Genomic DNA, 27878 nt, shown 5'->3' with positions numbered 1-27878 from the left:
CAGGAGGGAGACAGAATGAAGAGCTGAAGGAGGGGTGGGAAGAGCAGGCGCTGATGAGCAGGGCACACACGTGTCCCAGACTAGGTGATAGAGGCAGAAACCTGTGCTCCTGGGATCAAGAAAATTTTTTTAAAAAGAGGGGGAAAAAGGGGCTTTGAGACCCTGTGGGAGGGAGGGGTGACCAGCACGTCCTGTAGAAGGGAACAGAGAGGGAAGAGAGATTGCGCACTCCCGTGGGTCTTGCCCCGGATGACCATTTACCTAACGGGGGCCCATCTCATCACTCGGGAAGAACTTAGAACAGATGCAGGTTCTGGGAAAGGCCTGCATTTAACATGGGAAACATGGCTTCCGAGGGGCCTTCCTGAGGGGCTGGCTGCCAAGCCCATCCTCAGCTGCTACACATCTTATCACAAGTGGCTGCAAGTATTCGCGCTCGCTTGTCTGTCATTCCAGGAACATTTGGGAAACGGGGGAAGGTAACAAGGTACCAAGGCTTGGGAAACAGAATCATGTGTTTTGTTTGCCTGTGACCTGAGTTCCCTCCGCAGGAAAGAGGGAATGATAGCATGACCCCCTGTCAGGGGTTCTGTAAAGATGAACTAGGAGACGGACTTCCCTGGTTGGGTCCAGAGGCTAAGACTCTGCCTTCCAATGCGGGGGTGCAGGTTCAACCCCTGGGCAGGAAGCTAAGATCCTGCAGGCCTTGTGGCCAAAAAACCAAAATGTAAAACAGAAGCAATATGGTAACAAATTCAATAAAGACTTTAAAAAAATAAATAAAAGTAAACTATTAATGGGAAAAAAAAAACAAAAAACCATGGATTAGGAAAGTCACAGAAATGCCTAACACGGGGCTCGAGACGGAGGAACACTCAGTACCTACCCCCGGTACCTCAGCGCTACTGCTCCCAGGAGTGATGGTGTCGCGTTTTATTACTATCAACACTGCTACCATTGCTATGATTGTGTGTACCATTGACATGACTGAGTGACTGATGCTTTGTGACCCTATGGACTGTAGCCTGCCAGGGCTCTGTCCATGGGATTCTCCAGGCCAGAATACTGGAGAGGGCTGCCATTCCCTTCTCCAGGGGACCCATCGCTGCGATTATTTCCTGGCCGACAGCAACTTCCTTGCCACGCCACCCCCCCGCCCTGACCCCCAGCCTTAGGTGTTTGCCTTCAGGCTCTCTCGGCTGGATGGGAACAGAAGAGGACAGAGAGAAGAGGAAAATTAAAAGGATAACTTTTCAGAGAGGAAATGAGAGGCTCTTTCCCCTTCTTCCTGCATTGGGCTGGTGCTATAAATAATGTCAGAAGTTCCTAACTTGGGCTTTTCCCAGGTCCCTTGGGTTCCTGGGTAAAAGGATGCTGAGCCAGGGGCCCATGGGGAACAGTCACAAGGATGCATTCTGTGGCAGTTGAAGGACTGATTTTGAAAGAGTCTATTTTGGCTTCTTGAAGGAGCAAGATGAGACACGAGGTCTGACTCACTGCCTAAAACATGTCTGCCTCTTTCAGAGAGGGGTTTATGTTGCTATGTTTACTGGCTGGAAAGACTGAAGAGGAATAGGTTTATGTTCCGCTGTCTAAACAACATGCAGACGGAGCCCACAGACAGACTCTTGTAAGGCTGACCTTCTCCTGCTGCCCCTGCTTTCTGCAGACTTGATTTAAGAGTCTTCCCCGGCTCTTCATTTTTTCCCCTGTGGACACGGGGAGGGAAGCAGCTGGCTGGAGATTCATGATGCTAGCTAGCTGTGGTCCGGAAGCCTCTGTGCTTTACTGCGGGGGCGTGTGTGGGCATCACCTCCAGGGCCACCTCTCTGTCCCAGCGGGCTAGTTGGAGAGCCCAGGGGCACCCACCCTTCACCACCCACACTCACACCCCAGGAGACTCAGATCAAGGCTGCTGGGAAGGAGGGAGGAAGCATCTGGTGATCCAGGGACATTTCCTCATTTCAGGCTGAGCGTCCTGATCTTCAGAGGTCTAAGAGGTAGCCTGATCCATGGGATAAAGACAGGGAAACGCTGGTCTGCAGAGAGATTCAGGCAGTCTAGGCAGGAGAGAACACCAGATGCTGGGTCACTGGAGGCCAGGGGAGGTCACTGGAACTTGGAGGAGAGGAAGGGTGATCTTCACTGTGAGTCTAGAGAGCGAGGCACACTAGGCCATGGCAGCGGCCGAGGCACAGGGCTCTGGGTGAACACGTGGATGACAGACAAAGCTAGTCCAGAACAAGAAGGGAGGTTTGGGTACATTCTTCGTTACCTTAGGTCATCTCGGGCCCAATAAGACTTTCCATCTGAGCGTCAGTGCATATTATAGAGATGCTTCACTCTTCTTCCTTTCCCAGACACTTCCTTTCTCATGTGTCCCCAGTGCCTCCAGGATGGGCAGTACTGGCTGGCACTCAGTTGAGGATTGGAAGATGCTCCCATTCCCATTTCAGAGGACATGGGGGCTGTTCCAACCTCAGGAGGTGCTTCCACAAAGGGCAGGAGCCCTTCTGCCCGCTCAGCCTTGCCTTTCCCCACCTGCGAGGCAGTCCTCGGGTGGAACAAAGCCCCCTGGACAGGACGAAGGCCTCGATTTGGCTCACCGAGGCCGCACTGAATCTGCAAGGCTTTGACCCAAAACACGGGCTGCTCTGCACATGGTTAGGGCGGGGCAGAATGAACGAAAGTCCCGCCTTTTGTAGCCGGGCCACCCCTGATCAGAGGGGCTGGCACCTGCGTTGGCTATCCATCTCCCTGCATCTCCAGCTCCCAGCTCCCCTCCAGGGCTTGCCTGAGGTAGGGGGCAAGGCAGGATGCTGCACCCTGGGACACAGCGGGGAGTGAGAACCAGGAGCAGCAAGGCTGCCCTGTGACATCATGTGCCAGGTGAGCGGTGTGGCCCGCTACCCGGGGCGCAAGAAGCAGGCAGGGGACCCCCATCAGGATCATCAGTCGAGGCCCATGTTGATGGGAGAGAATGGCTCGGGGCATCGCCCTTTAGGCTGGCGCGTGAGGAGGCTCAGAGGGTTCAGCCTCCTCGCTTCACCTTGTGCGCGCGTGCTGAGTGGCTGCGTGTCCAACTCTCTGTGACCCTATGAACTGCAGCCCGACAGGCTCCTCCGTCCATGGGATCTCCAGGCAAGAACACTGGAGTGGGTTGCCATTTCCTTCTCCAGGGGATCTTCCTGACCCAGGGATTAAGCCCACATCTCCTGCATTTCCTGCACTGGCAGGCGGGTTCTTTACCGCTTTGCCACCTGGAAGCCCCCGTGGTGTTGCATCTTAGCACTTTCAAAGACTACACCTCTGTTCTTCATCATAGCATCAGCTAAACTGGGAGTGACCACTTTGCAGATTCAGGCTAACTTGGGCCAGAGTTCTCAACTTTGACTTCACAGATGGGCTTCAGCATCTGTAAATCTGCTGAAACTGGGTGTAAAATCCAGAAATAATTTTTTTGAGTGGAGGGTGGGTCAGCTCTCATCATGCTCCCAAAGGGACTCAACAGAGAGGTTCAGGGCCAGGAGTCCTGTTGAAGGCCCTCCCACAGGGCCTGGAGAAGCCCCCCCGCAGCTCTGGAGGCCAGCAGTGGGGAATTTCTTACACTCCCTGGGGTCTTGTGGTCAGAGGTTCTCAGCCACAGTCCAGGAGGGCGAGGCTGAAGGGACATATGCTTAGCCAGTATGATCTTTCCCACCCATTCCTTCCAAACCATTGATTGCAACATCTGTAAACAAAGAAAGGAAATAGAACTCAGGAAAAGCAGGGTTTGGGGCAGGGAGGTCAGGGTAGCTTGGAGCTCCAGATCAGAAGAAACACTTCCATGAGGTCACCATGTGTATTCTTAGAGACAAGCCTATGTCACAGGGAGAGCCCTACCGTGTGATGTCTGGGTGGAGCAGCATATATGCAGCAGAGACACAATTACCTTCTACTTATAGACCCAAAGGGCAGTGCTTCCGCCATGTATTCTCGGAAGGAAATCAGGCACCCATATGTCAGGGCTTTAATTTTACTCTCTGACTCCCTCCCTGCAGAAGACTTCATGCTTCTATATAAAGACCCAAACTTCTTTGGCTAATGAGGACTTTCAGGACATACCAAAAGTAATTGCAGTTGACCTTTGAACAACACAGAGGTTAGGGGCACTGACCTCCACGCAGTTGAAAATCCAAGAACTGCTATCTCAGCCTCAGAAACAAAAGAGCTCAGAAATGACTCACCCGAGGGCAGGAAACTGAAACTGCCTGGATAGAATCGGGACACAAGCAGCCCTAATTCTTTTGATTCCACGTATTGTGATCTCTAATCGAACACAAACTTTTCCCCACACTGAGTTAATTTAAAAGCTATAAGATGAAAATATGTAGAGGTACTATGTTAACTGGAAAAAAAAATCCATGTATAAATGGACCCATGCATTTCAAATCTGTGTTGTTCAAGGGTCAACTACATAAAGGAATATTAGCACCCCTGAGTTGTATCATAGTCCTTTCTTTTTTTTTTTGATATGGACCATTTTTGACCAGATTATTAAATCTGTTACAATAATGCTTCTGTTTTATGTTTTGGTTTTCTGGCCATGAAGCATGTAGGGTCTTAGCTCCACTGACCGGGGATTGAACCTGCAACCCCCTGCATTGGAAGGTGAAGTCTTCACCACTGGGCTACCAGGGAAGTTCAAGTTGTCCTTTCTTTTGAAATGGATTGAACAACTCTTTCCCTAAACAGTTTCAAATGTGACTAGGCCATAAATTATGACACGGAAAAGCAGCCCAACAGATTTGTGATGAAGACTAGGGGAAAGACAGAAAAGGTTGAGTCTCTCAGTCGTGTCCAACTCTTTGTGATCCCATGGGCTGTAGCCCACCAGGCTTCTCTGTGCATGGGACTCTCCAGACAAGGATACTGGAGTAGGTTGCCATTCCCGTCTCCAGGGGACCTTCCCGACCCAGGAATGGAACCCAGGTCTCCTGCATCACAGGCAGATTTTTTTCACTGTCTGAGCCATGGGGGAAGCCCTTCTGAAGACCGCGGGAGGTACCAGGAAGGGCACATGCTGGGGGTCAGGCGGCCCCAGTCAGCGCCCCTGTTCCCCAACCTCATCCTGGACAAGTCATGCGAATGCAGAGCCTCGGCTTCCTGATTCAGAAGAAGGAGGGTACCCTGCCTGGTACCTTTTTCTACCAACTTCAGCTCCTGTGTCCCTAACAGTGATCATCACGCTTCAGAGCTGGAAGGACACCTAGAGATCAGCCAGACTGGGGCCTCTCAGGCTGATGGCACACAATCCCTTGGGGACCTGTTAACACGCAGATTCTTACACAATTGTCAATCTCCCACGGGCCCTGGATTTGGCACTGACTGCAGATGCTGCCAGCCCTCTAGGAGATGTGGTGCAAAACTCTTGTAGGGATGGGATTCTGAGCACGGACACCCTGTACTCCCACCAGGCCCAAGTCTGTGGTCCCTCGGGGGAGGGGTGGGGAGGTGGCTGCCGTCTTAAATGGCAGGGGCCTCCCTCTCTTCGTTTCCCAAACTGCTCACTCTGTTCCCTCTACCCGCCCAGCTCAGGTCTGAGCAGGAAAATGAGAGCCAGCAGCAGCAGACCGAGGGTTCTGGGTTAGGGTGGGAATCAAGCAAAGGAACAAAAAGGAGGAGGCTGGCGAGCACAGGGGGATGAGCGGCAAGGTTTCTGCTGGCTCCGGCGTGGGCCGGTCTGGGGCTGTGCTCTGCTCTGGTGCAGGGATTTATACGGCACTGGGGACAGAGCCACAGACTGAGGGCAGGAAGGCACAGCGGAGGCCCCGGCTCATGCGGCCCAGACGGCTTGACATCATGCAGCTGGTTAGAGGCATGGCTGGGTCTAAAGACCAGGTCTCATGACTCCTGGGCCAAGAACTTGTGTCTCCACACTCACCATCTTCCTAGAGATTTCAACACGTATAGCATACTGGTATATACCCACATGCCACAAGCAGAGAGACAGCATGCCACCACTAGAGAAGCCTGGGCACAACGCAGACCCAGTACAGCCAAAAATAAAGTAGAATAGACTAGAAGAAAGTATATTTCTACATGAACTCAGCACCCAACACCTGCAGCACCCCAAGCTCCCTGCAGAGCACAAATGTGCCGAGAACACACCTGAAACCATCGACTGAAGGTCAATGGCGGGGCACTGGTTCCCAAAATGAAGTTTGTTTCTGAATGCTCGAGGTGTCAGGGGCAAGAGAGCAGGCTTGGAGAGGTGAGGTGGGCCAGGGCCTCTGGGAGGGGAGAACGCTGTCTGCAAATGTAAAGGAGCCCTCCAGCCAGGGGGAGCCCTGCCCCCAGGACCATGTGGCCGCTCGGCTGTGTCTAAGTGGCCCTGTGAGTCTGGGTCCCATCTGGAGCCCCACGGGTTGCCGGGCTGGGACAGGGAGGGACGGCTCACCTGTGGCAGTCATGCCAGATCCAGGCGTGGCGCCCGTTCTTGGGTCGGAAGTCGGACTGGCCGTTGTTGTGGATCTGGGAGGAGAAGCGCAGGAGCCGCCGGTAGCCCGTGGTGGGGTTGGTCTGGGCGGCCGAGGCCGAGAGGCAGTTCTCCTCCATGGCGCACTGCAGCATGAACATGGGCCGGTCCTCCAGGTAGGTGCTCTGCTGCACAATCTCCGCGTTGAGCACCAGGTCAGGGGCGGCTGGGAGCAGGGCAGACACAGGGCTCAGACACGGCCAGAGGCCCCGCGCCCCTTCCCACCTAGGTTTCCTCTGATTCCCGAGCAGTGACCGGCCCGCATCCCTGCCGAGCATCTGGCACTGGCTCTCGTGGTCTCCCCTGTCCGGGTCCGGGACGACTGCCCCCAACCCCGTCCCCTTCTCTGAGAGCCCTCTGCACACCTCCGCGGACCTCAGTGTCAGCACAGGCCTGGTGTCTCAGTCATGTGCGACTCTGCCATGTCTGCAGAACGCTGCAGCAGTGCAATCTGGGAAACGGGTCCATGAGGCTTCATCATACCAATATTATTCTATCTCCTTCAGAATCATCTCCCGGAGTAACAGGCAAATTTGGCCTTGGAGTACAGAATGAAGCAGGGCAAAGGCTAATAGAGTCTTGCCAAGGGAATGTACTGGTCATAGCAAACACCCTCTTCCAACAGCACAAGAGAAGACTCTACACATGGACATCACCACATGGTCAACACTGAAATCAGATTGATTATATTCTTTGCAGCCAAAGATGGAGAAGTTCCATACAGTCAGCAAAAATAAGACCAGGAGCTGACTGTGGCTCAGATCAGGAACTTATTGCCAAATTCAGACTTAAATTGAAGAAAGTAGGGAAAACCACTAGACCATTCAGGTATGACCTAAATCAAATCCCCAACGATTATACAGTGGAAGTGAAAAATAGATTTAAGGGACTAGATTAGATAGACAGAGTGCCTGATGAACTATGGATGGAGGTTCGTGACATTGTACAGGAGACAGGAAGCAAGACCATCCCCTTGGAAAAGAAATGCAAAAAAGAAAACTGGCTGTCTGAGGAGGACTTACAAATAGTTGTGAAAAGAAGAGAAGCGAAAAGCAAAGGAGAAAAGGAAAGATATTCCCATTTGAATGCAGAGTTCCAAAGAATAGCAAGGAGAGATAAGAAAGCCTTCCTCAGTGATCAGTGCAAACAAATAGAGGAAAACAACAGAATGGGAAAGACTAGAGATCTCTTGGAGAAAATTAGAGATACCAAGGGAACATTTCACACAAAGATGGGCTCAATAAAGGACAGAAATGGTATGGACCTAACAGAAGCAGAAGATATTAAGAAGAGGTGGCAAGAATACACTGAAGAACTGTACAAAAGAGATCTTCATGACCCAGATAATCATGATGCTGTGATCATTCACCTAGAGCCAGACATCCAGGAATGTGAAGTCAAGTGGGTCTTAGGAAGCATCACTACGAACAAAGCTAGTGGAAGTGATATAATTCCAGTTGAGCTATTTCAAATCCTGAAAGATGATGCTGTGAAAGTGCTGCACTCAATATGTCAACAAATTTGGAAAACTCAGCAGTGGCCACAGGACTGGAAAAGGTCAGTTTTCATCCCAACCCCTAAGAAAGGCAATCCCAAAGAATGCTCAAACTATTGCACAGTTGTACTCATCTCACACGCTAGTAAAGTAATGCTCAAAATTCTCCAAGCCAGGCTTCAGCAATACATGAACCATGAACTTCCAGATGTTCAAGCTGGTTTTAGAAAAGGCAGAGGAACCAGAGATCAAATTGCCAACATCCGCTGGATCACTGAAAAAGCAAGAGAGTTCCAGAAAAACATCTATTTCTGCTTTATTGACTATGCCAAAGCCTTTGACTGTGTGGATCACAATAAACTGGAAAATTCTGAAAGCGATAGGAATACCAGACCACCTGATCTGTCTCTTGAGAGATCTATATGCAGGTCAGGAAGCAACAGTTAGAACTGGACATGGAACAACAGACTGGTTCCAAATCGGGAAAGGAGTCTGTCAAGACTGTATATTGTCACCCTGCTTATTTAACTTATATGCAGAGTGTATCATGAGAAACACTGGGCTGGATGAAGCACAAGCTGGAATCAAGACTGCCAGGAGAATAACCTCAGATATGCAGATGACACCACCTTTATGGCAGAAAGCGAAGAAGAACTAAAGAACTTCTTGATGAAAGTAAAAGAGGAGAGTGAAAAAGTTGGCTTAAAGCTCAACATTCAGAAAACTAAGATCATGGCATCCGGTCCCATCACTTCATGGCAAATAAATGGGGAAACAATGGAAACAGTGACAGACTTTATTTTTTGGGGCTGCAAAATCACTGCAGATGGTGACTGCAGTCATGAAATTAAAAGACGCTTGCTCCTTGGAAGAAAAGCTATGACCAAACTAGACAGCATATTAAAAAGCAGAGACATTACTTTGCCAACAAAGGTCTGTCTAGTTAAGGCTATGGTTATTCCAGTGGTCATGTATGGATGTGAGAGTTGGACTATAAAGAAAGCCGAGCACCAAAGAATTGATGCTTTCGAACTGTGGTGTTGGAGAAGACTCTTGAGAGTCCCTTGGACTGCAAGGGGATCCGACCAGTCCATCCTAAAGGAGATCACTCCTGGGTGTTCATCGGAAGGACTGATGTTGAAGTTGAAACCCCAATACTTTGGCCATGTGATGCAAAGAGCTGACTCATTTGAAAATACCCTGATGCTGGGAAAGATTGAGGGCAGAAGGAGAAGGGGATGACAGAAGATGAGATGGTTGGATGGCATGACTGACTCGATGGACATGAATTTGAGTAAACTCCGGGAGTTGGTGATGGACAGGGAGGCCTGGCGTGCTGCAGTCCATGGGGTCACAAAGAGTCAGACACCGAGGGATTGCACTGAACTGACTGAATCTTCTTTAGAGTGGCTTGAGATTTTCCATAATAAAAAGCAGACAATAACAATGAATAGGGGCTTCCCTGGTAGCTCAGATGGTAAAGAATATGCCTGCAATGCAGGAGACCAGGTTTTAATCCTTGGGTTGTGAAGATCCCCTGGAGAAGGGAGTGGCAACCCACTGCATTATTCTTGCTGGCAGAGGAGCCTGGCAGGCTACAGTCCATGAGGTCGCAAAGAGTCGGACACGACAGTGACTAACACTTCCAACTTCTAACAATGAAATCATGCTACCCAGAGAGAGAACACTCTTAATACTTTGGTGTGGTTCTTTTGGGAATTACAAATATATTTCCTACCATGTGTAATACTGTATGAAGATTTGTATTACATACAATACTACTTATATTGTATTAGTCTGTTAATGCTGCCTCTCTTAAAACATATCTTTACATATTCACTTGTTAATAAATATCCATTACAATATTTAATTCATAACCCTAACCTATACTTTATTTATTTATTTTTAAACTAATTAATATTACTTCTTAATTTTTGACTGCATGTGTCCTTGTTGCCGTGTGGGGCTTTCTCTAGAGAGCGGGGTCTACTCTCTAGGTGTGAGTCTCAGGCTGCTCACTAAAGTGGCTTCTCCAGCTGCAGAGAAAGGGCTCTAGGCGAGAGGGCTTAGTGGTCTGGCGGCATGCGGGGTCTTTCTGAAGCAGGGACTGAACCCATATCCCCTGCACTGGCAGGCAGATTCTTAACCACTGGACCACCAGGAAAGTCCTAACCCTTACTTTTATTTATTTACTTATTTTTTCTAACCCTTACTTTTAGATACATGGGTTGCTTGGAACGTTTCACAGTTAAAGATAAAGTGGTGATAAACATCCTGTATTAAATCTCTGTGTGTAACTTTAATCGTTTCTTTAGAATATATTTCTATAAATTGCTGGGGGGCAGGTTGCATACTTTCAAGGCTCTGATATATACCCAGTGCTACCAGTTTCCCCGTGCACTGTTGCTCCACGGAGAGTTTTCACCCAGGTACCTCTTTAAAAACTAGCTTGACTTATTCAATTAGCACAATGTACATAGCAGGTGTTAAAAAAAAAATCACCAGTGGTTACAATCTATGTTTAGTAAACAGTTATATTAGAAGGATTAACTTCTTTACCAAAGGATTAACTGTGTCTCTCTTTAAAAGTGAGATTCTACTGAACATTTCTAGTGTACCTAAATTCACAGGAATGTAGTATATGAATCATTTATGACAAGACCCAGAGAATTCCCTGGTGGTCCAGTGGCTAAGACCTTGCCTTCCGATGCAGGGGATGTGGGTTTGATCCTTGGTTGAGGAACAAAGACCCAAAGACCCCACATGCCTCGCAGCCAAAAACAAAAAGAAAAACAAACATAAAACAAAAGCAATATTGTAGCAAAGTTAATAAAGGCTTATAAAAAATGATCCACATCAAAAACAAAAATCTCAAAACAAGCAAACAAATCTTCAAACCTAAGACCCATCCATCTTTTATTTTCTGATGCTTGCAAATTTCTGAGGTGAGTATCCTCTATGACCTTTGCTTCTCTCATGTTCACCACTGCCTGGAGCAATTCTGCCCAGTCTGGGTCCCCTCCCAGGCTGTCTGTGGAGCCCAGTAGGTTTTCAGGATGCACAACTGCTGATGCTGAGTGTTGAGTGCACAGTTTAATGAGGGTGTTGTGGCCTCTTTTCATGATCTGTACACTAGTCAGTACTCAATGGACAATCCCTTTGCCTCCCTCTGTGCTGGTCAGTAGGGTCTCCATCAGGCTGTCTTCTTTCTGGGAGGAGACTAGCCCTATCTCCACTTCAGGAGTCTCAAGGTAACATGGTCTGACTTAGCTGGTAGCCCATTCTCAACACCTGCCATGTAACGAGATCTTGACCTCCCTAATACCCAAGGCATCCCCCACTCTGTGCGACCCTATGGCCTGTAACCCACCAGGCTTCTCTGTCCATGGGATTTCCAGGCAAGAACACTGGAGTGGGTTGCCATGTCCTTCTCCAGAGGATCTTCCCAACGCAGGGATCAAACCTGGGTCTTCTGCATTGCAGGCAGATTCTTTACTGTCTGAGCCAGTAGACAAGCAGAAGGTTGCTAGAAGAATATATTTTCTCTTTCTGAATCAAGTATGAAGCCAGGTCAGCGTTCCTGGGCCCAGTGGCTCTTCCTCCCCCTGCAGACTCTGACTGATGCCTTCAGCCCAAGCAGAGGGGTTCTTTGAGCAATAGCCCCATGAAGGTAATTTTTGGCCTGCATGTGGAGGGCCCTGTTGGTCTCATAATTCTTGGTCCTCATAATGAAAAATTCCCCTTTGACCTCAGTATCTAGGACAGTGGGCTTCTCTTGACTCCTGGGTTTGTTTCTACCTCATGCATGGTGGTGGTGGTGGTTTAGTTGCTAAGTTGTGTCTGATTCTTGCGATCCTGTGGACTAAAGCCTGCCAGGCTCCTCTGTCCATGGGATTCTCCAGGCAAGAATACTGGAGTGGGTTGCCATTTCCTTCTCCAGGGGATCTTCCCGACCCAGGAATTGAACCTGGGTTTCCTGCATTGCAGGCAGATGATTTACCAACTGAGTTATGAGGGAAGCCCAGGCATACTGTGAATTATATTAAAGACCATGTTTCTCTCTTTCCTTTGGCTGGTAGGAAGCTCGCTGTACAATGACGATGTATGTGACTCTATGACAGTAAATGTATGTGCTAGGCTAAGTCGCTTTGGTGTGTCCAATTCTGCGTGACCCCACGGACTGCAGCCCGCCAGGCTCCTCTGTCCATGGGATTCTCCCGGCAAGAATACTGGAGTGAATTGCTGTGCCCGCCTCCATGGAATCTTCCCAGTCCAGGGATCGAACACGTCTTTTACATGTCCTGCGTTGAAAGGCAGATTTTTTTTTTTTTTTATCACTAGCACCACCAGGGAAGCCCAGTAAATGTATAGGTCTCTATAATATATAAATTTTTATTAATCTCTATCAGTTCCAGTTTGAGCTACTCTCATTTTGCCAATACCTACTTTTTAAAAATTATATATATATATATATATATAATTTTAAATATTTATTTATTTGGCTGTACCAGGTCTTAGTTGCAGCATGCAGAATCTTCAGTTACAGCATGTAGGATCTAGTTTCCTGACCAGGGATCAAATGCAGGATACTAGCATTGGGAGCATGGAGTCTTAGCCACTGGACCATCAGAGAAGTCTCCCTACTTTTTTTTAATCTGCTTTTATCTTATGCTGCCTTGAATTTTATTTAGGTTTATATGATCTTAGTTTCTTTTTTGATAAATGGTATATTAAAAATATAAATAAATTATTAAGCTGAGAAAAGACTCCTGATGAGGATGAGACCACATCTCTCTGCCTGGGGGTCTGGTAAGGGTGGTACTTTCACTGTTTCCTCTCAGAAAGGATGCAACAATTTATAATATCTCCCCAGAGAAGCTCATGCTGGGGTTGAGAGTCCTGCTTTACAAGGGTTATGAAATGCTGAATGGGTCTAATAGGGGAGAAGTAACTGAGTTCAAGTTTAATCTCCCTAGTTCCCCATGATGGTAAACAACAGGACATCGCTGTTTCTTAAGTGCTTGCATGTGTCGTTGTCACATGTAATTTTCAGTCTCTAGGAAAAACAACCAAGACTGTGGATCATAGCAGTGAGCTAACTTTGCCAAGATCAGCTAGTAAACGGCAGGCAATACCTGGTCTGGAGTCCTTTGGCCAGGCTCAGGGCCTCTCCCACCTCCCTGATCCACAAGGAAATCCTTTGATAAGGCAAGGAGGGTGGGATGCAGAGAATAACACACCCACAAGGCTGTCAGCTGGTCCTTTCAGCTTGGAAGGGAAGCTACTGAGATGGCCATTCTGAATTCTGGCCAGGGTGGGGATGGAGGTGGGGGTGGGGGTTCCCTTCTATATTGTCAAGCCCTCTAGGATTCCCAGGGAGTCACTAGGAGGTTAAATCACCCTGTGTGTGTGTGACAACAAAAAATGATCTATGTCCTTTTTTTTTTTTTGACCATGCCACACAGCATGTGGGATCTTAGTTTCCTGACCAGGGATTGAACCTATATCCCCTGCATTGGAAGCGCAGAGTCTTAACCATTGGATCCCCAGGGAAGTCCCAGGAAATGATCTGTGGGGCAGGGCAGAAGGAAGGAAGCTGACCCACCAAGCAGTGTGTGTTTCACTGCTAACCCAGAAGCCAGCTCCCAGGAGACCAAGTTCTTAGTCACTTAATTCTCCTAAGGCCACTTAAATAATCTACAGTGACCCTGCCTTTGAACCCAAGGCTGCCAGACTCCCAACTCCTCCTTCTAGCCTTCTCCACTCTCATCAGGCAAGATTCCAGGGTTGCCTATGGGGGTGGTTCCTCTTGCCCCTCACTCTTCTCACTTAACAAGAATCCATCCCTGCTTTCCATTTTGCTCGGCTCATAGCACAGACCCCAGGCAGAGCCTTGCAGGGAATAACCAGTGAGACTCTGTGCCCCTCCTGGAGCCTGGCAGGACAGTGACTTTTGATAAATGTTATATTAAAAACATAAATAAATTATTAAGCTGAGAAAAGGAGCTCTCACTTTCTGAGCAGGCGACTCCAGCCCCGTACCGTACCCCTCCCTCGGGGCAGGCCACGTCCTCCCCGTCGTGCCGGCAGTGCGCCAGGGACAGCTCCGTTCCCGAGCACTTCACACCGCTCATGACCACCTTGTTGGCGTTGATATTTCCATGCCAGTACCAGGTCTCCTGCGTGAACCAACAACAACAACAAATAGCCAGCACATCACCTTGAATTGTCACTTTTCCACATTCTATCAAATTTCAGCCTCACCAAAACCCCCAAGGCTTTATGATCCCATTTTTCAGATGGAGACAGCCAAGACACAGTCACTTCTTTATGATCCTATTTTTCAGATGGAGACAGCCAAGACACAGCCACCCAAGTCATGCAGTTTGTTGGTGGCAGCGCAGATGGGGCCCACCCCCTGCACTTGGATTCTGCCCCTCTCCCCTTTTGGAAAGCACAGCTGAGACTGTGCTCAATGCTGTTTATCAGAACAGCAGCGGTACTGCCTGCCCCCTCCTCCCGAGCCCTGGGCAGACATTACTAATCTATCTCAGCGCTCTCCTCTAAGCCTGACTGTGCTCTCAGAATCCTTCTCAACACTGTGCTCCAGGGAGACACCACCAACTGATCAGGATTGGCAGGAGAGAAGAAATCTAGTCACATTTGTCAACAGTTCCATCTTCATACATCTCATTGGTTCTGTTTTTCTAGAGAACCTACACACCCCTCATCCTCTAGAGAGAAAACTGGGGCCTTGGGAAGGGATAAGGCTTGCAATCAGGACACTGAGGTCAAGGGTAGGCCCATCTCACAGCCTCCATTGTGAGAATCAGGTGTCTTAGGAAAGAGCTGAAAGGGAACAAAAATAGCTAGATGGCCACTCTGTTGCAATGAGCGCTGTTCTCCTACACTCCATGGAGAACCAGCGAGTGCCTTGGCTGGTCATAAGCAGGATCAGCAGAAACATGACGTGGCTGTGCAAAGTCAGGCTTCCAGAGGGCCCTGGGTACCAGAGGCCTGCCCCTTCCTTCTGGATGGTCTGGGGAGTTGCCACAAGCCTGCCTGGCTGAGTTCTCCCATGTTCGCTACTAAGAAACCCCTTCCTCAAGCAGCCACCCAGGGCACCCGGGCTGAAGTCGGGTTAGCAAAGTGAGATGGGGGTGCTCCGGACATTTTCCTATTCTGGGAGAACCTTAAGAAAGGTGTTTATAGCCTGGATACTGAGAGCCTGGGACTATTTATTCCATGTTCACAGAGGCTGGGAAAGGTGGCAGGTCATTATGGAGCCAGCTGGTGGGGGTCCAACTGGGAAGTGACCTCTGGCCTCCTGGCTCCCAGTCCTCTTGCCCCTGGCCTCTTTCCAACAATGTTCCATCCGAGGATGGGGTCCAGAGGGCAATGATTTTTTAATCCAAAGCACCACTTATCTTTCTTCTGTTCCTTTCGGATGGAGTGGGAGCCTAGCTGCCCTTGGCTGAGTCCCTCCTGAGCTGGCAGCAGGAGGAGTGTGCAGCGGCTCTGAAAGGGTCCTGAAACAAGGCTTGGGGACCTGCCAGCCAACCAAGGAGAGGATGCATGGATGTGGACAGAGCGAGGAAGCATGTTGTGGGAAGAGGGGCTGGCAAGGGAGCAAGCTAAGACAGGGGTCCCCAGCCCCCTGGTACTGGTCCGAGACCTCTTAGGAACTGGGCCACTCAGCAGGAGGTGAGTGATGGGTGAGTAAGCGAAGCTTCATCTGCCTCTCCCCATTGCTCTCCATCGCTCACATTACTGCCTGAAGCATCCACCCTGCCCCGTCCCTGTCTGTGGAAAAGCTGTCTTCCACAAAACCATTCTTTGATGCCAGAAAGGCTGAGGACCACCGAGCTAAGGCGTCTGGGGTGTTGGGTTGGGTGGTCTCCACATGCGCCCCCATAGGACTGAGTGGCTTCCCCCTGCAAAAGGCAGGTCGGGACACCCCAGAATGAGCCCCTGACATGGCCAAGCCCAGTGCACAGAGCTGAGACCCGAAACCAGAGTGCAGAGAGCGCGTGACCCACGCAAGGACTTGGGGCTGCAGGGGGCAGAGCAATGGAGGACAGGATGAGGTTTTTCCTCCAAGTCCATGGCTCTCTACCTCCTCTTGAGGTAGGTAGAGTCACAGAAGGTGGGGGCTGACGAGAGATGGGTAGGATTGGACTGGATGCAGGGTTCAAGGCCCTGCCCGGCAGGGTGGGGGTGGGGGCTTCTCACCTGGAAGGCATTGCTGGCAAACCCCAGGCCTAGCTGCCGGCAGACGACCATGGCCTCCACAATGCCCCAGTTCTCGCCGCACACCATGCCCCACACGAGGGACCCGTTCCTCTCCACCAGCACCTCCACTCGGCCCTCGTAGGGGTTTCGGCCCCCGTTCAAGCGCAGCTGTAGAGGGAAAGGAAGGCATGGTCACTGGGAGGGGAAGGCAGGTTGATGCCCCACTATGGTACTGCCTTCAGTCTCAATCTCCCCAAGGCAGGGGGTCCTCCTGCGACACAGAACCCTGGCATCACTGAGCACCTACTGTGTGCCAGGCATCGTGCCCAGCAGGGTCTTCTGCATTAGGTGCCCCTCCCCTGCCCTCCCGCAGCCATCCTAGGACCCTAGAGGCCAATGCAGCTGGGGAGACCCACTGACCCACTATAGACCCACTGACCTCACAGTAGAATCTGCTTCTGCTGCCCATGGGCCCACCAGGGGGGTGGGTCTCAGATCAGATACTTGGAAAGGTGCAATAAGGAGCCTTAAAATGGTAGAATGCCCCAACTCTTTCTGGGACCATTTCCTCCTCCCCACACCCTCTCCTGTACCTGGGTTCCAGCTCCTGATTGCATCTCCTCCCATAACACCCCCTGCTGTCCTTTCTAGAAGAACTCTTACTTGACAGTCCCACCTGGCACCTCGGAGACCCCAAATCTAACTGGTCCTCTTTTTCTCTCTACCCCTAAGCCTGTGCTCGACCTCCCCCTCATTCTCTATTTCAATGAAAGGCACTGCCACCTCCCCGGGTGAATGCAGGGACCACAATGTGTACACAGCTGTGTGCCCAAGAAGCCATATTTACAAATACAGGCAGAGGGATGGATTTGTACTGCAAGCAACAGTTTGCTGATCCTGAATCTATTCTGTTACACAAGCCAGAAATCTAGGAGCAAGTGTCAACATCGCCCTCATTCTTATCCCTTACATCAGGGGCTCCCAACCAACCCCCTCCACCCCTGCCTGTTAGGAACTGGACTGCACAGCAGGAGATGAGCAGCGGGACAGCAGCGAAGCTTCACATCTATATTTGCTCCCCATTGCTCTCCCGTCACCCCCAGATGGACCGTCTGGTTGCAGGAAAACAAGTTTAGGGCTCCCACTGATTCTGCATTATGGTGAGGTGTATAATTACTTCATTATATATCACAAGGTAATAATAATGAAATAAAGTGCACAATAGAGGTAATGCACTTGATTCATCCAGAAACCATCCCTCCCCCACCAACCCATCCTGGTTGATGGAAAAACTGTCTTCCATGAAAGTGGTCCCTGGTGTCAAAAAGGTTGGGAACTGATGCCCTACATCCCATCAGAATCTCCCTCCATGGATTTTATCTCCCAAGTCCCTCCCACTCACACTCGTCCCTCCAGCTCCATCTTACCCCTCTTCCCAGGCACCATCGCCTCTCGCCTGAAACAGCCCTCCTCACCCCCCTCCCCCTGCCTCTCCTCTTGCCTTCACTGACCTGTTCTCCCTGCAGAAGCCAGAGTCACTTCTGAAAAACACCCGATCACGTTCCTCCCCTAGAACACATCCGTGGTTTGCTTCACTACTTCCCTCCTCACCCTCATCACATGTCTCTCTGCTCCCTGTTCTCCTACCTCCAGGCACACGGCCTCCTTTCAGTTTCCATGGCGACCTAACTCTCCTGACCAAGTTACACAGAAACTCTCATTTCACACTGAAGTCTGTTACATACAGAGGCCCCTTTGCTTTTGGCTGGTCCCACTCATCTTCCCAATTCTATAGCCAATGTGGCACCTCTCTCCAATGGGGGTCAGTGCCCACTTACAGTCTCTCTCGACATCTCCTTCTTAGCATTCTTGACAATTATAATTAAGCTAATTTATAATTTTACAAATTAACGGCTGCCTCTCTGATGATATATAAGAGCCAAAGAGCAGAGCTGTGTTGGTGGGTTCACTAGGGGATCAATAACCAAGACAGCACCTCTCAGATGTTAAGTATGCACCACAGCTCCTTTTGGAATGGATGAATACAACACCAGGCTTACAGAACGAAAGCATATGGACCAACACATGAGCCCAAGCCCATAAAGGGAAGCAGGATAAGGTATTTGGATTAAGGACTGGAATTTGGGGGAGGGACTCTGAAAATGCAGTCCTTAATCCAAATACCTTATCCTGCTTCCCTGTATGGTTCTAACAATTCATCCCTTTGAGATAAGACTTAATACTCCAGGAATCTTCAGCTGTTTGTTTGCCAGTCCTTAGCAACAGCACAGCCCTTAAGTCATAGGTCTTAATTCTTCTGGACTTGGGGGCTGGGAGGGTCATGGTGGTCAGCCGGCAAACAGACAAGCCGAGGGCAGTCCTGACCTTAGATCTATCTACCAGGGCTGAGCCGATGCATAAATGGCATATATGGTTCCTGTAAAATGCTCAAACAGGACCTGGCACTCAGGGAGTGCAGACAAACCTCAGACATCATCACAGCAATGATCGTCATTAGGGTGGGAGTCCCAGCAGAAAGCAACCTTTCTTCAGAGGACCTAGAAGAGGTCAGAGCAGGTAGGAAGAGGGCTGGCCCTCAGAAGACTGACATTTGTCTTCCTGAGTGCCTCTGGGCTGGAGGAAACCCCAGTCCAGTCGCTGGACATTGGCTATGGATTGCACATCACCTGTGACTAACATATCTTTGCTGTTGTTGTTTTGCCACTCTTGTGACCCCATGGACTGTAGCCCACCAGGCTCCTTTGTGCATGGGATTTCCCAGGCAAGAAAACCAGAGTGGGTTGCCATTTCCTTCTCCAAGAGATCTTCCCAACCCAGGGATTAAACCTGCATCTTCTGCATTGGCAGGCAGATTCTTTATTGCTGAACCACCAGGGAAGCTGGATCTATGTAAAAACAAATAAACAGGCAGAGCCATGCAGAAAGTCCTAGAAAGGCCTGAGCCTCAATGGGAGGCAAGCCAGCCAGCTCCAACATCCACAGGAAGGCCAGCAGCCCTTGGGGAGGTGTACCTTCAACCCACTGGGATGTCTCCAAGTATCTTCAAGCCATCCCCTCTGCTCATTTGCGATCTATTGAATACCTGTATTTCATCCTTTATGTGCTTACTGAACTCTGCCAGCAATGTTGGCATCTCCTCAGAAATGAATTGTGTGTAATTCACCAGATCCATTTATTCATCCAGTATTTATTTGGCTTTTATGATGTGACAGGAGCGGGCTTCCCAGGTGGCTCAGTGGTAAAGTATCCGCCTGCAATGCAGGAGACTCAGGAGACGCGGGTTTGATCCCTGGGTTGGGAAGATCCTTTGGGGGAAAGAATGGCAACCCCTCCAGTATTCTTGCCTGGAGAATCCCATTGACAGAGGAGCCTGGCAGGTTAGAGCTATGAGGTTGCAAAGAGTCAGACAGGACTGAACTGATTTAGCAGGCACGCACGAGACAGGAGGAGTGCTGGGAAATTCACAGGCAAACTCTCAGAGCGCTTACCATGTCCCCCACCCTATGTAAGCCCTTTATGGACATTCGGTCCTCACAGCATCCCTAGGAGGCAGTGGTACCCTGTTATCCCCATTTCACAAATGAGGGGAGTCTCAGATGGATTAAGCATCTCTTCACTACCATACTAGACCACCTCCAAACTATCCACCTAAGCCCGCTTCTTCAAGGGTGCTTTTGTCTCAAAGTAGGAATCACTGAGCCAGAACAGAGGACCAAATTGGTGCCTTACAGTCAGGATAGAGAACTCCTCCTGCTGGGAGGTTGGGGTCCTGAAGCTTAGGCCCCATGTTTTGAGGCCTTTATAGTAAATCCCCTACATAGGAAGTAAATCCCCTTCAAGTTGCAGATTTTCAAGGATGCGAATGTGCCCGTGCATGCCAGCTGCCGTACTGTACTACTGTATTTTCAAGGTACTGTACAAGAGTAAAAATGTTTTCTTTTTTGTTTGTTTTTTATGTATTATTTGTGTGAAAAGTATCATAAACCAATTACACTACAGTACTAATAAATAGCCAATTGCACTAGCCTGGGTACCCAGGCTAACTTTGTTGGACTTACAAACAAATTGAACTTACAAACCCACTCTGGGAACAGAACTGGTTTGTATGTATTGTCCATTGGAGTCAGGCTGGGTCCTGAGGCTTAGGATACTAAAGCTTTAATCACTAAAGTGTTAATCACTCAGTTGTGTCTGACTGTTTGTGACCCCATGAACTATAGCCTGCCAGGCTCCTCTGTCCATGGAATTCTCCAGGCAAGAATACTGGAGTGGGTTGCCATTCCCTTCTCCATGAATCACTAAAGCACTTAATTTTGTGCCTTGTGGAAACCATCTCGGGTTGCTTGCATCCTGATTTAGGGAGTCTGGAGCCTTCCCTCTCTTTGGGAAGTCCAGATCCTCTCCCCTTCCCCTCAGCGTGGTTTCTGAGTCCCAGCACCAAGGCTGGTGGAGCTGCAGGCCTGCATAGAGGTGCACCCTGGGGCACCGGAAGCCATAGGCAGGGGCCCCTGCTGGGGGCTAGGTTAGCACTGAAGTTCAGAATGTCCCTGATAGCTTAGGTGGTAAAGAATCCACCTGCAATGCAGGAGACCTGGGCTCGATCCCTGGGTTGGGAAGATCCCCTGGAGAAGGGAAAGGCTACCCACTCTAGTACTCTGGCCTGGAGAATTCCATGGACAGTCTGTGGGGTCACAAAGAATCGGACACAGCTGAGCAACTTTCACTTCACTCAGAATGCCAGTGGGTGGTGCTGATGGATAATTGGGTTTATTATTATTTTTTATTTTGCTAGGGACTGTGCCCTGCATTATTGATTGCACTGGGGTCAGCTAGCTCCCTCTGCTGCCCCTCTCCTAGCACCTCCCCCCAAAAAAACAGACTTCATTTTGTTTCCCTAAAGTCTGCAAAAATTCGGATTGGGGAGCCTGAAGAATTCTGAGTCCAAATTTTTTCCTGCTACCAGCGGGCAGCGGGCTCCCAAGTTTGAGTCTCAAAATGAAGACTTGAGTCTTATATGAGACTCACTTATACTGAGTCTCAATATGAAGGCTCCTGTCTCTAGGGCTCTCTTTGGGAGGGCCCCTGTCCTTTGACCCCCACTGTCTGTGCAGCCCAGGTTGCTTGGCCAGGTGTTCCTGTCCTAGGTTCTAGAGCCAACGGGAGTCTGAGAGGCTCTGGCTGAAGAACGTGCCTGTACACTGACTCTGAGGCAAGGAAAACATAAGGCCTTCAGTGGGAGCTGGGGCGTCTCCTTGAGACACTTCCTAAAGCTCCAGGCTGTGGCCGAGCTGCCAAGGCTGAGCAGGCCTGGAGCAACCTCCGTAACAGGGGCAGGGTTTCACAGCCCCTGGAAGAATCCAGGCACCTCAAGATGTTTTGGGGGCCTTTTCTCGTTTCCTAGAGGAGACTGGGGGTTGCAAGAGAGGCTGGCCATGAAGTTCAAACTCAGCCCAATACATAGCTCTCCATTCCCAGGGCTCCACTCCTGGGCACCCCATTCCAGAAGTGGCCTGGCTCGAAGTTCCAGTATCCATGGAACCCCAAGAGATCTCAGGGTCAGCCAGGAGCCTCTGGCCCACACCCTCTCCACCTCATTACCCATCAAGGATGCCAGGGGAGGTCCATCCTTCTCCAGATTTCTTAAAACAATCCCAGGCATTTCTTTTTTCCTGTTCCTGTGTTTCTTGGTGGCAGCAGTATGCGGTTTGAAAGAAGGGAGTGACGTGCAGGAAGCATGAATAGAGAAAACAAAACACCTACCTCCAGCCAGTGGGGCATGGCGAAGCGGCCCTGTGTTTTGATAAGGTTGCGGTTCACCAGTCCCTCACCTGTTTTTGGAGGTGGCAGGTAGGAAGCGAGGTAACAGGACCCAGGTGTTAACAGGCAAGCAAGATTGGGCATTCTCCAACTCACATTCCACACGTGGGCGTGGTCCTGCCACCCAGATGGGCCAGGCCCACAGTTCAGAAGAGAATCGGAGGTCAGTAAGGCCGCCAGGGGACCCAGTGTGGACTAGCTCACCTGGGAAACCCACCTGCCACCCCCCGAGCCTCTCCACCTTGGCATGTCTCCCCAGCAATGAAACAAACACAGCTTGGCTGTGGCTGGCTGGATGACACCTCCCAGTTTCATGTCTGTGAGTTTTATTTATTAGTCATTCAATAAAAAGCCAATTTCTTAAAGAACTGGGGGTTGGAAGGCAAGCTAGGAGTCTCCTCGCTCACCTCCTTATTTTCCAAGGAGGAAACGGAAATCTGGGAGACTAGTTAAGGAATCAGCCAGTGAATGACAGGAATGAACTGAATTCCCAGTCTTTGCGACCCCATGGACTGCAGCCCGCCAGGCTCCTCTGTCCCTGGGATTCTCCAGGCAAGAATACTGGAGTGGGTTGCCATTTCTTCCTCCAGGGAATCTTCTTACCCAGGGATCGAATCTATGTCTCCTGCATTGGCAGGCAGATTCTTTACCACTGTGGATCTTTTACTACCGGGGAAGGAAGCCCTCTCAGGGGATAGAAATGGCCAGATTCAGGCATAAAGCTTTCCCATACCCCACGTTTGAGCACAGGGCTCACCTTCTAGAGCCTGAAGGGCCCCTGAAAGGATGAGGGTGTTTTGTGCTAGGAGTGTGGTGCCCCCACTGGCATGACTGGGCACACAGCCTGGTTCAGCTCCACCCACCATAAAGCCCTTGTGGAAAACCTCATTTTCTTTGGCCTAGGGCTTTCATTTGGGTTGAAAGCCCCATTCCACCCAAGTCCAATCTGTCTGAAGTGAATGGTACCCCAGTGCACGGGACTCTTGGCACGCCAGCTTTTAGAGCTCTATTATGGCTTTTTTGGAATGCTGCTCAGCAATTAGAGATGGCAAGCCTTTCCCGCAGCTGTGGGGCTGTGGCCCACACCCCTGCTCACTTACAAGCAAATGTTTGGCTCAGCGGAGAGCTGTCGAGTTCATGTTTTTAGCCCCATGGGGCAGTAAGCTGCTGTGGCTGACCAGTTCAGTAGTGCCTTTGACATGATGATGCCAAGGTCAAGAAGCGGTGCCAGAGCCTGGCTAGAGAGTCATCCTGTACCCCAACATGTCTGCATTTGCTTATTTTAAAAAATAAGCCCTCAAGAAGCTCTTCCAATTGTGCCAGCCTGGTGACCAAATTCATGGTTTAGCACAGAGCATTAGATAGGATGTACTGGGGCTTTTTGGAGGATGGGCTAAATCTCCTAGCAAAATCCTGTTGGTTATCCCTGTGGGAAAAGTCACCCATAAGGGGGTACATGATGCAGGTTTTTAGAGACCCTGTCTCAGGAAGGGAGGGGTGTGTATCAGATATAACGCTGTTAAGGTTTCCTTTTCTTTCCCTCTGGAAACCGAAGTACGGTCTTCAGTCCCCAAATACTGTCTACATCGTGCTTACATCTGTGTGCTTTACAGACCAGCTGTGGTTCCTCTGGGTCCTTGGAAAGGGCCGTTGCCAAGGGGACCACAGGTGCTGCAGTCCTTGAATCCTTTGAAGGAAGCACTGCGTTGCAATCACACTGTATGTCCGGCCACAGAGTACGGCGGGGCACACAGAGGATCCCCAACATCTGAGGACAGTGGAGCTTATCCATGTGTCTTTTCGTTTGGCACCTCCACCAGAGCCAGGCGACAGCCACCGAAGGTGACAGCAGTGTAGCCCAACAGCTTTCCAAGCTCATCATCAGAGTACCTGTTGGCAAGCTTCAGCCTGAGACCATCTGGTCTACCCTTTCTGCAGATTCAATGATCAAAACATAACAGTCCCCTCTGGGCATCCAGGCTCCTCACCTTTTTCTGGAAGCCCATGGCGGGGATGTTACATCTCACAGCAGCATCTTCCTCATGATTGCAGCCCTGAGACTCAGCATTGAACTTGCAGTCTATAATGGACTTCTCATTCCCCGTGCACTCGATTTCATTGAGGTGGATGGGTCCTATCCCTAGGAATGGAAAATGAACATGCAGTATGAAACCTTTCACAAAAGTTTCTACAATGGGAAAAGAAGTCCCAGGCAGTAAGAACATGCCTCTCCCATCCTCAGAATGCTCCCAACTGCCTCCCACAATAGCTCAAAGACCCAGGCCTCTCCTATCTGGAGAAAATGTTGTCTTGGGAGTCCTTCCCCCATAAGAACAAAGGTTGTCACTAATTTATGTGACCTTGACCAACTCACTCAGCCTCTCTGAATGTTGGTTTTCTCACTGAAATAGAGAAGCTGGTCTAGAGGGCATCTAAGTTCCCTTCTCAACTTGTATACTCTGTGTATTGATGAATCCTAAAGGGGCAACTCTCACAGGGTAGTCGGACTCCCTGCAGGAAAGAGATGGCATTCTCAGAATGGATGATCTGAGTTACAGACAGGAATTTTAAAAATAAAGATATGAACAAAGCATGAGGAAATCACAAAATTGCAATGGATAGTCCATTGTGTGGGCTAATACCACCCCCAGGCCTGCAGGAAAGAAAAGTGTCAGTCACTCAATCATGTCTGACTCTTTGTGACCCCGTGGACTGTAGCCCACCAGGTTCCTCTGTTCATGGAATACTCCAGGCAAGAATACTGGAGTGTGTGGCTGCTCCCTTCTCCAGGGATCTTCCCAAATCAGGGATCGACCCCAGGTCTCCCGCATTGCAGGCAGATTCTTAACCATCTGAGCCACCAGAGATGAGGGGAGGATGTTATTATCTGGTCCAGGAGAACAAAAGAGCCTTGTGGGGAGGTCACCTGTTAAGAGCCGTTACCCTCAGTGAAGGGACACAGCGACCCGCAGGGAGAATAAAGACCCAGCTCCTCCCCAACTCCAATCTCCCCCAGTGTTCCCTGCTGGCCACATCCAAACCTGCCTCCCAGGGCCCTGAACCACGTGGACAAGGAGGAGCGTGGAGCTGCAGGGGCAGACAGAAGACACCCCACAGGGATCCCTAATGCGCATGTGGGAAGCTTTCCGTGCAGGCACTGGGATGGCAAGTGGGAATTCCCCACTGCTGGGGAGAGGGAATTCCCAGTTTGTCAGCATTCAACTCGACTCACCTCACAAAACCACGTCTCCTCTGTCTAGTCCATCAAGCTGGACCCAGGTCTAGCTCTTTCTGGGAGCTCTGCGCTGCTCTGACCCCACCTTGGAATCTGCCCTGCTCCGTGATCTCCTCTCTCTCTTGATCTTCACCATCATCCTCTGGTTTGGGTCCATCCCTCAGCACTCATCTGATCCCATAAAACCTCCCATCTTTATGACGACCCTCCCCTGACCCCACACCTCCTTCTGGCCTGTCACTTTCCTCCCCTTCAGGAAGAACTTGAAAGAGTCATTTGCTTTTGTTATTTCTGCTTTCAGCAGGAGGACCTTTCCTAATCTGCTTCTCCACAGCATCTCCCTAACTCAGGAAGCAGCACCTCCATCCTCCTGGTTCTGGCCAGAACCCAGAGGCATCACCTCTTCCTCTTTTATCCACAGACAAGCAATCCATCATCATGTCCTATTCACTCCCCGCAAATCTCAGTGCTTTTCATTTCTGCCACCACCACACTCATCTAACTCTGTCACCTTCCATTTGGACAAATGACACAGCTTCGAGTCTCCCTCCTGCTTGCTTATTCCAAAATATTCCCTACACACAACCCAAGAGATTTTTTAATGCATGTTTAATCATGTCACTCCCCTGTCTTAATCCCTGTAATAGCATCTCACTGCAGTTCAGGGCACAATTAGTTCCCAAATGGTCCAAACAGGGACCGGCCTCCACAAAGCGTCCCAGCTATGCTTGCTCCTCCCCAGCTTGACTACATGTCTCTCCTTTGGCTACTCCCCCTGTCTGGACCCGCTTCCTCCTTCTCAGCAGTCAGCTCCTGCTCAACCTTCAGGGCTCAGGTCTGATGTCACTTCAATGGCACAACCTTTCTAAGCCTCATCTAAGCTGGGTCCCCCCAGGTCACCTCCACTGAGCACTCCACTTCACGCTGTATTCTGCTGGCTGTCTGTTCAATGTCTGTCTGATCCCCCACTGGGCTTGAGGTCCCACAAGGGCAGGCATTACATCTACGTTCCTTGGGGATTACCAACCAGAGACTAGCAAATAGGATGTGCTGCAAACAGTGTCTGAATGGACACCCCTGACTTCAGTAAGTGTCTGTTGACTGTCAGCCTCTGTTGGGGACTCACAAAGGAATACAACAGTCCCTGTCATGACAAGCTCACAGTTCATGCCTGGGGGATGTAGACACTTAAGACAGACTTGTAACATAATGTGGTACATGATAAAGATGGAGGTGACTTTCTACACTTTGGAGCCCCATGGAGGGACCCTTGGCTCTGGGTTTCTGGAGACACCTAGGATCTAGACTCTGAGGCCAAAAATTAACTTCTAGGAGCAACCCACTGTAATGGGTAAGAGCCAAATTTCCATTTCCTTGGAAATTCATAAATGAAGAAGCTTCCAATTCCTTGGAATTTTATAAAATTTATAAAAACACATCAGTCAGGACTTGCCTGATGTTCCAGTGGTTGAGAGTCTGTGCTTCCACTGCAGGAGGCATGGGTTCGATCTCTCATTGGGAAATGGCACATAGTGCAGCTCCCCCGACAAAAAAACCCCAACGAATACATCAGTCACTAGGGCTAGAAACACCCAAGGACTCAGAGCAGAAACACTGTGCAAAATACAGGTTCCAAACAGAGACTCTGAAGCAAGCAGGGCCATGGCTCATGAATTAAGATGGACTCAGAAACAGGAGGCAACCTAGGACTTGGATGTGCAGTTAGAGCAGAGGCTTGTTAGATGATTATGAGGATGATGGTGATGGTGGTGGTGATAATGGTGGTGATGGTGATGAAATGGAGGAGACAGTGGTGATGATGATGGTGCTGGTGGTGATAGTGATGATGGTAGTGGTGATAGTGATGATGGTGGTGGTGGTGATGATGGTGATGAGGATGGTGGTGATAATGGTGGTGATGACAATGACGGTGGTGGTGATGATGATGGTGGTGGTTGTGGTGATGATAATGATGATGATGGTGGTGATAATAAATAATGATGGTGGTGGTGATGAGGATGGTGGTGGTAGTGGTGATGGTGGTGATGATGGTGATGAGGATGGTGGTGATAATGGTGGTGATGACAATGATGGTGGTGATGATGATGATGGTGGTGGTGATGAGGATGGTGGTGGTAGTGGTGATGGTGATGGTGGTGATGATAATGATGAGGATGGTGGTGATGACAATGATGGTGGTGGTGATGAGGATGGTGGTGGTAGTGGTTATGGTGATGCTGGTGGTAGATGGTACTACTATTTACTGAGCACTCACTATGTTTTGGATTCTGTCATAAGTACAGTGTTTATACTAACTCATTTCATCACCCCAACAACTCAAGAGAGTGGACCCCACTTGGGACCAAGGATAAAGCAACGGCCCAACAGAGGAACCAGGACTCACACCAGGCAGTCTGACTCACAGCATGATTTTGCTGAGCTTCTGAAGTTCTTTCAGGAGAGTCAGGGGAAGAAGTCCTTTGCTGGAAAGAGCAGCAGATTGCTCTGGGAGAGAGCTGAGCAGCTGAAGTGCCTATGTTTTCCATCGTCCAGGGGTGCTT

The 27878-nt window shown here is 49.8% G+C and overlaps 1 protein-coding gene across 1 annotated transcript in view; it reads right to left on the bottom strand.

Annotated features, from left to right (window-relative positions):
- LOXL2 (lysyl oxidase like 2) overlaps window positions 1-27878 on the bottom strand; it is a 111297-nt gene that overhangs the window by 8767 nt on the left and 74652 nt on the right. Inside the window, exons 7-10 of the mRNA XM_070459652.1 lie at window positions 24071-24222; window positions 16245-16412; window positions 14026-14191; window positions 6440-6683 (exon numbers count right to left, since the gene is read on the bottom strand). Coding sequence (XP_070315753.1) covers window positions 6440-6683; window positions 14026-14191; window positions 16245-16412; window positions 24071-24222 — 730 coding nt within the window. The remainder of the gene's footprint in view (window positions 1-6439; window positions 6684-14025; window positions 14192-16244; window positions 16413-24070; window positions 24223-27878) is intronic.

The sequence above is a fragment of the Odocoileus virginianus genome, chromosome 31 (genome assembly GCF_023699985.2).
Source record: "Odocoileus virginianus isolate 20LAN1187 ecotype Illinois chromosome 31, Ovbor_1.2, whole genome shotgun sequence".
In the NCBI taxonomy this organism is placed as follows: Eukaryota; Metazoa; Chordata; class Mammalia; order Artiodactyla; family Cervidae; genus Odocoileus; species Odocoileus virginianus.
The sequence above is the reverse complement of the archived record's forward strand: the minus strand, read 5'-3'. Positions and strand labels throughout refer to the sequence as shown.